At 40.0% G+C, this 13,324-nt stretch overlaps 1 protein-coding gene across 1 annotated transcript; it reads left to right on the top strand.

Annotated features, from left to right (window-relative positions):
- The first annotated feature begins 6,320 nt into the window (after positions 1–6,320).
- Positions 6,321–8,940, top strand: LOC122835593 (galactose-specific lectin nattectin-like). The gene is made up of 7 exons (XM_044124792.1): positions 6,321–6,574; positions 6,674–6,739; positions 6,912–6,930; positions 7,512–7,606; positions 7,805–7,939; positions 8,463–8,574; positions 8,715–8,940. The coding sequence occupies exons 2-7, from the start codon at positions 6,674–6,676 to the stop codon at positions 8,780–8,782; spliced, it is 495 nt and encodes a 164-aa protein (XP_043980727.1). The 5' UTR covers positions 6,321–6,574; the 3' UTR covers positions 8,783–8,940.
- Positions 8,941–13,324: the final 4,384 nt, after the last annotated feature.

Genomic DNA, 13,324 nt, shown 5'->3' with positions numbered 1-13,324 from the left:
CTAAAATATCCAATCAGAAATCAACGATGCTGGAAGCTTGACAAGCTGCTAGCATAGCATCGCTGCCACATATTGCTAACATTTTCTGAACCTTTTCCATTCATCTTGAAAAGTTGAGGCTGATTTATGATTATTGGACCAAATCTCTCATTTTTATCTGTTTTTGCTGCATCATGTGTTTTGTGATTAAATTCAGACCAGACATCTTTCTCCCAGAAATGTCCACATTTCATGTTCTGGGTTTCATGTTTGAGTTTTCATCAGTTAGCAAACTTAAATTGAGAGCTGTGATGCAGGGAATATGATTCTCCCTGAGCTGCTGGCTGGTTGGTTGTTTTCCGTTCATGTCCAGAGGAAACTCAGAGCTTCAGCGCTGCTCATGTTTCTACTTGGGAAGCTGTAAGTTTACAGACAAACTGGAAAATAAATTTCTTCCACATCTTCCTGGATGCATCACAGGGTTGAAACCCCCTGCGGTTTGTTGTTGTCTCAGATCTGACAAGCTGAGGACAGTCCACTGTCTGGCCTTGTCTCACCAGTTCTTCCACTGGCCCCTTTAAATGTCCTGTGATCGGTGATCTGGGTCCGTGTCCGTCTCCATGTTTGGGATCTCGTTCCTCTGCTGAGAACATTCATGTTCTGTTGTCCAGACTGAAACTGTTTTCAGGTTGTAGGAGAATCTGATCAGGCATGTGACGCTTCATTAGAAACAGGTTATTTAAGTGACAATCACTTCTTCTTGACCTCTGACACCAGGCATGTGCAAACTGTGCACATCTTGGAATGTTAACCCACAGTAAAGAATTATATCCAGATATTATTTGACATCTTTAAAGAAAATTATTTAAATGTACAATTACCTTTTTTCATCAGAGAAATATTTGCGTAAATAACTCCAAATTAGTCTCCTTATGTGTCGTATTATTTCTTTATTGCCTTTATTTCATTTTATTTTGTATATTACATGGTTGACTTCCAGTTTTTGATTTGATGCTTTTATTTTGATAAGAGAACTTCCTGTGTATAAATCATAGAACGGCAGCTTAACAACCAAAAGAAAAGAAGACAAGTTGCAGCAGCGCAGTAAAAATGTATCTTGATATCATCGGTCCCTAATGGAGGCACAAAGTATGTTTATTTTGTAAATTAAGAAAATTTCTAATATTGATCAGTTGGAATTGTGAATTTGTTTCATTGTGATCAAATAGGATACAGTTTTTGAATCAGAGTTGATACTTTTAGTGATTTGTAGTTTACTCTGTCTGAGTGTGTGTGTGTGTGTGTGTGTGTGTGTGTGCGTGTGTGCATGTGTGTGCGTGTGTGTGTGTAGGTGTGTCGGTGTGCGTGTGTGTGTGTGTGGGGTGTGTGTGTGTGTGTGTGTGTACAGGTCTTACGGTGAAACTCAGTTCATCAGTGAAGCCACAATCCTTTATTTAGGGGTTCGGTTACAATATGAAAACCAGCTTATTATGTAAATGTTTTTAGAAATGTCTGTAGAAAATCAGCTTTCTGCTTTCAGCTGTTTTTGCTCCTTCTGCTTCTTGTTTTTGTGGATGGGAGTAAGCAGAGGTCAGAGGTCAGCATGATTTCCACAGCTCTAAATATCAAGTCACAGCTCTGCCTCAGAGGCTTCAAGGCAACTAAAAACACCGAGCATGTTCAGTGAAACAACCAGAGGAGTTTCAAACTCCTCTGCAATTTCTCCCCTCCATCTGGACATAAATTGATGAAGACTTTTACGTCTCGGTTATTATTGCTCTGCAGTCCCTGCCTGCTTCTTACCGACACTTATGACAAACTGGGTTATTAGCACTCATGCGTTTCCTGTAAATGGCTCAATCTAGAATCTGCAAAGCAAATCTCCCTCAGCGACAATAAGAGCCAAACGACTGAAAGAATCAGAGCGTGGAGCGTTGATGAAGCTCAGCGAGGCCGACTTCAGCGACTCCCTGTGAAGCTGTTTCATTAGTTTCTGCAGGAAAACAGTTCACTGTGGAGCCACAGTGAAATACTTTAATTCAGACGTTAATGTCACAGGGAGGATTTCCTCTGTCGTCTGGGTTGGAACGGGACACAGGGAGATGACGACGAGAAGAAATGGCAGAAATGAATGGGAGAAGGATAAAATGGTAGAGATGGAAAAGAAAAACAAAGAAAAAGAAAGGATGAAAGGAGGAGTACAGCTCTGTTTAAATTATTTATGTACAGTTTAGCCTAAAGTTATTCATATTTGAGAAATTTGTTTCTGATCAGCAATGAGAGGAATCTCTTAAGACAATGAAACTGTAAAAAGAAACATCAACTTTAAAATAAGGATTTTCTGTTTAAAACTTTCGATGCCCTTTTTAAAATGTAGATTAATTTAAGTTTATTTACATGATGTCAATTCACAACAAATGTCATGTTGAAGAAAATTTAGTGGAAGAATCTTTATTGGTTTTCACCAATCAATCACTTTGATGTAGTTTTGGTGATGAGACAGGAAGGCCTTTTTGCCATCACCCTAATTTTTAGCTCTGTACGCAGATTCTCTACAGTCTGTTACACATATTTACATCATTCACATTCGCTCCAGTCAGAAGAAACATGGGTAAAATTTAAAGATTACTTCGATCTAATTCTAGCAAGGGTATGAATAATTTTGGGCTTAAATGTGTCAGAGGGACATCACAAACAAACTACGACACGATTAGATGAAGATACAGGAAACTTCTTCCATCTGATGTGGAAATCAGAAATCTCTCTGTGAATAAAAAGTGATGCAATGTCGCCCTCTGGTGGTGGTGTAGATTACTGCGCTGTTGTCCTGCTGAAGATCTGATCATCTCTGGGAACATTCAGACAAAAAAAAAAAAACAATCTGAGGCTCCACCTCAATGTTTCTGCAACCTAAAGAGATTTAGAATTAAATTTTCTATTTTAGTCCTGTTTTCTTCCTGGGTGTTTTCACACCGGTTAGTCCGCTAGACTTGGTTTGATTGGGGATCAAAATTGGAACATTTGTTACATTTTCAGGACTGTAGTTTACATTCACACTAAACTGTGTCAAACAACTCAAACTAACTGAAAAACCTGTTCCCCTCCTGGCCTGTGGTGGCGCTGCACCAAGAACTACTGAAGGAATCGACACGAAAACCTCTGAAGAAGACAAAGAGCGGAGGTTGGTTGGTATTGGAGCCTAGTAAGAATTAGATTAATGTATTTTTTGCTAAATTATTAATGTTACAGATCTAAGGTTGTGTGAATGGTCGATCTATTGTTGTTTATTTATTTGTTTGTTTTGCTTTGCCCCTCCTCCTGGTCAGTCAGCCTCCCGCTGTGGTTGATCTGATTGTTTGGTGAAGGAGTGAGCAGTGAAGCACTTTTTCTACCACAAATTAACGTCTATATTTAAATTTTTTGTATGAAGTCAACTCGGAGAACATTTCTGTTATAAGTAAAGAAAACACACGTTTTGAAACCAGAAAACTCTGACAGCCTTTACTTCCTCTACTGGTGGAAACCAACAGTTGTTTTGGTTGTTTTGACCCAGAATGCCCTGCGCTGTAGTTCACTTCCTGCTTTTGGAACGGTTTCTAGCCAGGTTGCATTCAGATATGTATTCAACCATACAAGTTCACTTCAACCGGATCGAGACCGAGGTTTTTAGTCGGATCAGAGTTCGCTTTTATAGTCTGGTTTGGAATTCAAATTTGCATTCTCACCTCCCAAACGAATCAGACTTTCTAGACAAACAAAAGTCCGTCTTGAATCAGAATCATAAGAGTCGGATTCAAGACTGATTCTGGGAAGGTGTGAACGCACCCTCTGGTTCTGTTCTCTAGTTTGGTCGTTTTCAACGATGACTCTTTTCTAAAACAATCCAGTTGAGTCTTAATGATTTCTGTAAAATATATTTTCTGGTGGGGAATAAATCAGGACAGTTCACCTTTTACGCCTTCTAATGATTAAAGTCACTATATCTGTATCACCTCAGCTGTGAATGCCATCGTGAGATGCAAAGAAGTCTCAGATGTCTGAAATTGTCATTTTTAAAGCTACACACTTGACCCACATGCAGAGACACAAAATAGGAGGTAGAGAGAAAAAATCAGATAAAGTTTATTTTTCTGATTAAAGAGATATTTGGTCTGATCTGTGATATAACTGGTCCTACTGGAACCAGAAGAAAAGCAAGTGGTAGGCAGAACTAAATCCAAAACTACTTCGGGAGCAACCTTACAGGATTGGTGAGAGGAGGATCTGAAGTTGGGAAGCCAGATCCTGGGGAGCTGACAGGAGGAAGGAGGAGTCCAGTCCGGGGTTCGAGGGGCGGAGGATTCCCTGATGGGAGAATCGGTGGAGGGCGGGCAGGTAGAGAGACAACCTGGAGCGGATAGAAGGTTTTCCACCGATCTTCAACAGAGGTTCTTGGATCTGTATGCGGGTTTCTTCAGGGATTTTTCTCCACGGTACCATGAGAGGAGAACCATTAGAGGTTAACACTGACTGCCCGCTCCTTTCATACTGGAGACGATGACGGCGATTACACACAGGTGCGATCCTCCAACAGACTGCGACCTGATGGCTCCTCCTGGTGGAAAAGAAAACTCCCCACAGCACCCAACAGAAACCAGCTGTGTGACAGTGGAAGACATTTGTATTAACTCTCTATAGGCACACATATGTCAATCCAAGCAAGTTCACTGATAACTGACCAAAAGAAGAACAAAACCCCGTAAATGTCCTAAAGTAGGGTCTTGGTCCTGCTGTTCTATTCGTGCATTTCTGTATGATCTGAGAAATACATGAAAAGTTTGAGCTTCAAGGAAACCTTTTGCTTTGTAAGAAAGCCAGGAAGAACGCAGAAAAACCTCTGGCACATTGTTCTATGGGAAGGAGAACCTAAAACTCAATTATTTAGACTCCAGACAGAGAACATGTTTGGCATAAACCAAGTACAGCAGTCCAGGAGAAAAACTTCATACCAAATGTGAAATATGGAGGAGGAGGTCTCATGAGTTGGTATGCTTTGCTGCAGCAGAACCTGGTCAGTTCACCACCATGGATTGTACAGTGAGTCAGACATAAGAATGTGAGACATTCTCTACAAACTGAAAGCTGAGGCAGAACTAGACCCTGAAACATGACAAGGACCCAACATACCAGTACACCCACCAAGGACTGGCTAAGTAGTAACATAAGGAAAGTCTTGGGCCTAGTCAAAGCCCAGATCTTGGTGTCGTTAATAAGCTAATGGATGACTTGGAAATGACTAAATGTACAAGAAGCCCCATAAACATCTGGCAGATGAAAGTGAGAGGTTGGACAAATGTTCCTCAGACTGGAGACAAGTAGCATCTGGGACTGAGCTATTTGGCTGTTACTGACCTGATATAGGTAGTAGTCTGACTTGGATAAAATGTCTGAAAGAAGCAGACAGAATGTAAATATTGCTCAGTTAATCACTGAGTAAATTCAACACAGCCAAAGGGTCCAGACTTCAACTTAAAAACTGAAGTCAGTTTTTAAATTTATTGATAAAAGACAATAAAATCCAACAATAACAAGGTTTTAGAAACTGATTTCCGTTAAACAAATAGAACCTCGTGACTTCAGAGAGCTGAACACCAGTTACTGGTTGATAAGGTATCAGCTGAAGACAAAACATTTGTGCTCCTCTGATCTGACACCAAACACAGATCCTGAAGTGCTTTAAACGATAGAATATCGACACATGCCAGTCTGAAGAGGAGTAATCATTGGCCATCTCCTTCTGGATGACATAAAGAAATAACTCACTGATCCTAACCCTGATATACAGCAAACTCACTGGAACATCATTCAGACTGCAGAAGCTTTCTAATAGTTTCCAAAGAAGGCAAGGTGAATGCAGCTAAACAAGAGGAATCATCTCTAGACCTCTGTGACAGGATTGTCTTGTTCTGGAGAAGGATCCAGAAGCTGTCCTGTTTTTAACACAGATGGACTGAAGCTGGTTTGTGAGTCTTCAGGATGGCCGAATGCTCTTGTCCTCTGCCACGGAGTCCTTCTGGCATGACAGATCCCACTTCTGACACCAAGAATGTGGTGCAAATTCCTAATCAAACAGGTAGAGAAACTACTCAAGAATTGATAAAGTTTCAACTTTATCTCTCAAGTGTTTTATTTGAAGGCAGTCAAAAGACTCTGAATCCAACAGAGTCAGGAAAAGCAGAGCAACATCTCACAGATACGTCCTTTTTTAATACACTTCTGTTATCAGAGAGTACATTCCATACAAGAACACTGTTCTGGACAGAGAAGCAGAAGTGGCAACATCAGCCGCTTTGGTCCGGTTCTAATCAGTTCTTATGGTACGTAACTCTTCACGCTACCAGGAAAACGTCCTTGGCCGAATCCTGGAAGATTCTGCAACAACTTGAACACTTTTTTAAAAAAGTGACAAAAACGAGAACAGACAGTGACTTACTCAAAGATTTCCACTTCAGACAAACAAACTGAAGGTATATAAAGTCTGTGTTTCCATCTCTGAGACATCCTGTGAGCAGAAACTGCTGCTGGAACAGACTCTTCAACTAATCATCAAAACAAGGTAACATTTAAAGTCCTACTGCTCATCATGATGCTTTATGTCTTGATTGAGTTGATTTGTGATACTAATTATTAACTTTCCTAACGATTCTTTCTACAGATGGCTGCAGGTCTTGTCTTCACTCTGCTTCTTGGTCTGAGCTTTGGACTCTGGGATGGAGCTGATGTAAGTATGGAGAAGGACTTAAAACAATGACTGGTATATCGCTGTTGTGAGCTTTGGCTGACTGACGTAGATCAGATGGAGCAATCTGAGCCATCATTTGGTCGAAGTTCAGTGAGGAAACTTTGTTTTGTTGGGAATTTTGTCTTAAAACTTTGGGTTTTTCCATCCACAGGCCGGATGTCGACTGAGAGGTTCGTGCTTCTTTTATTGTTGGAGTTTCTAACACCTTAAAGACAACAATTACATTGTGAGAAGTTCTTTAAAAAGATACGAAACTTTTGCGTTATTGGGTCATCCTTTCAGTCAAAGTACTGGACTTCATTTCTGTATAAAGTCAGTTAATAAATTGTTCAGTCAGTATATATTGTATAGAAACTTTCCATCCCTCAAGGCGTCTAGGTCACAGTAGTTTTTACAAAACGCAGCTAGAAATGCTAAGCAGGCAAATTATTTTCTGAATAAAATAACTGAATCAGAACCAATAAATGTCATTTCAGAGGTTTTTCATGTGAATATATTGTGTAATAACTGTCATCTCCTAAATTATTTTCTTAAAGTGCAGTATTTTTAGTTTATTATTGATTTAATTTAACATTGATTATACTTTTTAAATAATTCTTAACTGACATAATTCCCATTTCCACAACCTGTAATTTGGATTAATTTCTCATATTTTTACCATAATGTTTGGTGCAGCTGAACCTCTGGACTGTGTTTAGTGTTAAAATGATGCTGATTATCAGATCTATGAACTTACTTTCTCTCCTCATAGATCCGACAACAAGTGCATGTCCTGGAAATTGGACTTGGTACGATGGTCGCTGTTTCAAGTTTTTTGAAACTCGCAAGAACTGGTATACCGCAGAGGTACAGCAGATGTGATGGTCACTGCAGGTTTCATAGAAATGTAAATTTATTGATATAAGACAATAAGTTTCACCAACAGGGTTACAGAAACTTATTTCCATTAAACAAATAGAATCATAATTTCTAAAGGTTGATATTCAGCTGCACCAACTGTCTCACTGCACAGAGGAAAGTTTAAACCACTGTTGTCTTTTTCAGTTCCACTGCCTCTCATTCAGAGCAAATTTGGCCTCAATCCACAGTGGAAATCAGTACAACTTCATCAGAAACCTTGTCCACAAAGCAACTGGAAAAGACACAGAAAGCTGGGTTGGAGCTCATGATACAACATTGGTGAGAATTTAAAAACACAAATAACTGTTTGGTTGATGACTTTTTATGTCAAGATGCATTTCTCATGGCACTTTTAGTAAATGCTTTGAGACGACATTTGTTGTGAATTGTCTTTATATAAATAAAGTGAACTGAATTGAACAGGTGTTCCTAATAAAGTGGTCAGTTCAGTCAAATACATTCCAGTTGATCCTGGTTTTAACACGATGCAGTTAATTGCAGATTAGAATATGAATTGGTCAACAGTTTTCTCAGGAAACCCAGTTTGTTGTATTGAATCACTGACCATGCTAAACTCCCTCATGCTGAGGAAGCATGTGGCAACAGTGGAGAGGAAAGAGAGGAGACCTCCTACAGAACCAGAACCTGCTTCTGTTTTTCCAGCGACTGCTCCGACCAGCTGAGGGTTTTAAATATAAACCATCCAAACACAGTTCATGTTTTCTATAATGACTGACAGAAGTCTAGGTTGGTTCTGTGTGATTTGTTTGGATAGAAACTTAAAACTAAGATGTTCTTTCAGGAAGGCTCCTTTTTTTGGAGTGACGGTTCCAGGTTTGTGTTTAATTCCTGGGGCGCGAATGAGCCAAACCATGCTGTTAGAAACGAAGACTGCATGGAGATCAACTTTCTTGGTATTTATTACTTTGAATTCACAATCTGTAATTTAATAATTTAGTTTAAATGTATGTATCCAGTGGCTTAGTAGTTGGAAGTTTGTCCTGTAACTGGTGGGTTGCTGGTTCAAAGCTCTGCTCTGTTTGTCTCTTTACAGAACGAGATTATGTGAATGATGAACGCTGTGACAAGGAGCTTCCCTACATCTGTGCCACTGTGCCATAACTTTTCTCTTCTTATACCTTTTAATCTGAAATGCCCATTTGGCTTTCCTGCTGCTGATATCACTTCCACCTGGATGCCAAGCCTCGATGACATCACTGCTGGAAGAACCTGATTTTATTTTATTGGATCAGTTAAATAAATATTTTCTTTCTCTGAAATCTGATTGATTCATTTAATTCTAGCACTTAATATAAACTAAGTTAAGCAGCCACACTGTAAAAAACCACTGGTGCTTTTGACTAAACTGAAGTTAGTTATTTGTACTCATTTCAGCTAAATGGTAAGAGTAACTTTTATAGATTGAATTGAGTAGATCCAGTTGGATTTTTAACTCATTTACAGTAAGTGTTTATGGAAAGATGGTGCAGCTCATGGAGGAAGGACTCCTTGTGCTGTTTTGTTTGCATCGTTTCTGTTAATGTGTTTTTATCACCCATCACATGGACTGGTGGAGCAGCATATTCTCCAAACATAGGATGTATGTGGGGTTGTATGATATCTGTCCGTGGAATGGAAAACTGTGCAGCTAGCATTGCAGTGGCTAATTCTGTCTAGCTGTGCTGCCCAGTGCTTATTGTAGGTTCATACGGCTCAACTGGCATTCAGCAGGGTCGAGTTACTGAGTTTTCGGCAGAATCGTGTGCTACCTTCACCAGATCTACTGCAGGACGTGGCGAGAAAACTACTTCAGAACTACGGTCACGACTGCAGGAAGAGAGGACAGAAAGGCGGCATCAGGGAGCGTGTATGTTGGGCCACTAAGCTTCTGCTGCCCTCTATCAGTCTGTGAAACCCTCGCTCCCTCAGAGACAAACTGGAGGAAGTGCGCTGTGATGCTGTGGCATGCCAGGAGTATCGTGAGTCGGGGCTCTTTGTTGTCAGCAAGACTTGGTTTAGTGACGATGTTCCAGAGAGCTCAACTCAAGTGGATGTTTTCACTAATATCCGTCTGGACAGAAACGCTGAATCTGGTAAATCCAAGCCTGGTGGGGTTTGCCTTCATGTGAAGAACAGTTGGTGTTGCAGCATCGCTGTCAGAGACAGAGCATGTAACCCCGACGTGGAGCTGCTATGTGTCACTCTGGTCCTTATGGGAAAACAGGGAATTTATTTCAAGCAGAATATATCTGCACTGCTGTGCACTTTTAAAAATTTTAATGCCTTCTGTCAGCACATAAATATTTTGCTTATTCAAGAGATTTCTAATACTTTGTTGTCAATGCTTCTCAATAAAGGGTTTAAAAATATTATTTCCCCAATAGCTAATTTTTGAGAGCTATAGGACAATTTTACCACCAATATTACTGAAGTACTTGTGATTTATTCTTGATAAAAGAAAACAAAATGAGCCTCGGCCGTCGGGGGTCAGCTGACTGACGCTTGTCCTCTGGATCCAGTGAATGAACACTTGTGGTTCTATGATTGTACAGCATTTACTGATCTGACTCTCTCCAACAAGATGCGACTTTTCAGCGTCACACACTTACAGACTTAGTACAGCCAAATGATTCACATAATTGCCGCAATGCAGTGATCAACAGTAGCAACAACGACGACGATGGTCAATAATCCGCTGCAATCAGCACGCGTGGCGAGAGGTCACCTGTCATGTCATTTAAACATATGATGCCCCCCACTGTCATTTTCAGGTATTACACCAAACAAAAAAATAAACAGAAACCCCAAAAATATGGCTCTAGTAGACCGGCCCCTAATGGTAAATGGCAGGTGAGATTACAATTACCTTCAAATGAAATTATAGAGCCATAACAAAATTTAAACTAATTATACCCAGTGATACCCAAACTTTGTGCACATTGAAGCAGATCTTTCTAGGATACTTGTTTTGTTTGAGGACTCAGAGAGCATATCAGCGTTTCCAACGCTTTTCCCAGAATCCAAGACGCTCGTGGAGCCGCAGGATCCGTCACAATAACTATGTCTCCAGGAACAAAATTTCTCCTCTTTTGGTTCCATTTCTCCCACTCTTGAAGTAACGGACGGTACTCTTGTACCCAACTTTTGCAGAACTAATCAGAGAGGTATTGGATTGGTCACCATCTCTTCACATACAGATCATCCTTGTTAAATGATGCGGGTGATAAAACTGGCTTCCCTTCCATCAGAAGCATGCGGTTCCAGATCAGTGGATCATCTGAGAGAGGGGTCGACCATTCAATATAGCCTCAACCTCGCACAAATGGTCTGCAGTAACATCATCTTTCAATGTTTGAAGATGTAACACAGAGGTAAGACCCTTTCTCACCATCTGAATGAAACACTTCCAGACTCTGCAAAGCATTAATGCATCAATGCCCAAAGATAAATCCACTTCCAAATGCTTGCTAAGCAGGTAAAAATGACACCATAACGCTTGCAGAAGCTTCGTCATTCTCACATCCAAAGCACCAAAACAATCCACTCCTACATGTGTAAAAGGAGGGAGATCTGGGAAGAGTCTTTGGCAGGTTTGTCATTTTCTACTCGCTGTTAAGGAAGAGTATTTTAAATTAGCTTAATTTGGAAAAAAGCTTGGCTCTCTCTTCCTCTGATCCCAGGTCCTCTCAGCGAGCGGCGTGTGGCGATAAGGAAAACAACAATGCGTGATGACGTCACAGAATTACAGAGTTTAATCCCATACAAAGCAGCGCATGAATTAACAAGAAGACCGCAGAGTTACAGAGATATACATTCTTTACCTGAGACAAAAGAATTAGAAGAAAGAAAAGATAGAGAAAGAAGCAAAGACATGTCTTTGGAGAAAGCTGATGCCAAAAAGGCAGAATAGGGCAGCTATCTGAATTATTATTATTGTGCATTCACTTTTATAATGAAGGCGTTTCTTTCCTTCTTAATATATTCAATTAAGGCGTACCTCTGTTTGACCAACCAGAAGCTACCTTGGACATTCAGAAAAACTTAGACCTTCCCCTGATTTCACGCCAAGATCAAAGGCCATTTTGGTCTCCGGTAAGACAATGGAGCAAGCAGCTGCATCCTGGTTTTCTGGGCACTAGGGCCACCTGGGCAAATAAAAGCATAAAACAAGACTTCACAGATACCTGTGAAATTCGGAGTGTCTCCCGTTATCTCAGAACAAACTTAAATCCAGTAATTTGGTTCAAGGAAAGGTTACCCTCACAAAACCCAGTTCTGCTCTGCTGCATCCAGCATTCTCAAAAGATTTAAATCTTTGCCTTGTCACATAAAATCAACAATACAAAATGAGGTACAATTGCTTTTCTTAACCTATAAAACATAACATTCAAACAATTTCCATTTGATTCTGATATTGTCACAGATAGTACAATTTTCAAATACATTCATCATTTACTAGATTAGTAATTCTAACTTAGGTAATACCCTTTAATCAAAAACTTGCTATTAATATTTGAAAGATGTAGAAATTAGACGTTAGTAGTTTCAACATTCCAGGCTGTAACCAGCTCCACACGATCCCAGGTGCAGATGCAGACTCTGAGAACCTCCCGACCTCTTGACCTACTCTCAGGAGGAGATGTTTTTTATGGCCTTCTGACTTACAGCCTCTCAGAGAATGTTTATCTCTGACCTTCTTTTCCTCTGCATCTGTTTAACATTTGTTCAAATAAGACTGTTCAATAGACCTTTTACACATGAGGTAAGATTAACTGAATTAAGGACTCAAAATAATCATTTTTCCTCAACATCGCCCAGCTTTCCTTTGTGCCGTCTGCAGAAACTGCATCGTGATATGATTTTTCTCAGAACTGATGAGGCTTTTGTTATCCAAAATCTTTTTCACAGACTTGACAGCGTATGATTTCTGCCACTGTGACCAACTTGCTCATGTCCATTTGTATGGGTATCATGTGTGGAGATAAGTTGTTCTTTTGACAGGGTGAGTAGATGCTTTGTATCTTCTGGTAAAGCTGACTTACTCAAGCAGCCTCCAACTCTCAAAAGTGTCCTACAGACGTGGATCTAGTTTGCAAATAATGCTTTGTCTTAGTGCAGCTTTTCCCACTGATAGGCCATCATTGAATGGGAGATCTCCAACCTCCCATTCATCAGCAAAGTTATTGAAAAAGCTGCTTAAACAGATAACCAAAGATAAAATAAGTTGTTTTTTTTTTAAATAGAGAGAAAAAAGGACAAGAGTGTCAATTTATAGCCCAGTTTTTCTCCAAGAGAGGTGGGTAGACTGTGTGAGATTATCAACCGTTCAGCATAGTTAGCTCAGACTATTTGCCTCCATTTCACCAGCATTCAATGAACAAAGGAAAATAAATTACCAACATTTGTCAGTCAGCAGCAGCTCTAAACCTCGTCCCTCCTGACCCGTTCTCTCTCCTCTCCTAATTGAAATTATAGCTGCCGTATGTAAATTTTATAAAAAATTCTTTTACATATTTGTTAAAACTGTCATGTTGTGACACTATGGTATGAGAGATAATCTGTGAAAAATGTATTTCCTCTACTTTCTCCCAGTGCCATCTAGAAACAACCAATCAGTGGCAGGAGAGTTTTAGTGCTGTCAATCACTCTCTCCTGTGGCTGCCC

This window comes from Gambusia affinis, linkage group LG01 (assembly GCF_019740435.1).
Source record: "Gambusia affinis linkage group LG01, SWU_Gaff_1.0, whole genome shotgun sequence".
NCBI lineage: Eukaryota > Metazoa > Chordata > Actinopteri > Cyprinodontiformes > Poeciliidae > Gambusia > Gambusia affinis.
This window is presented reverse-complemented; position numbering and strand designations above follow the sequence as displayed.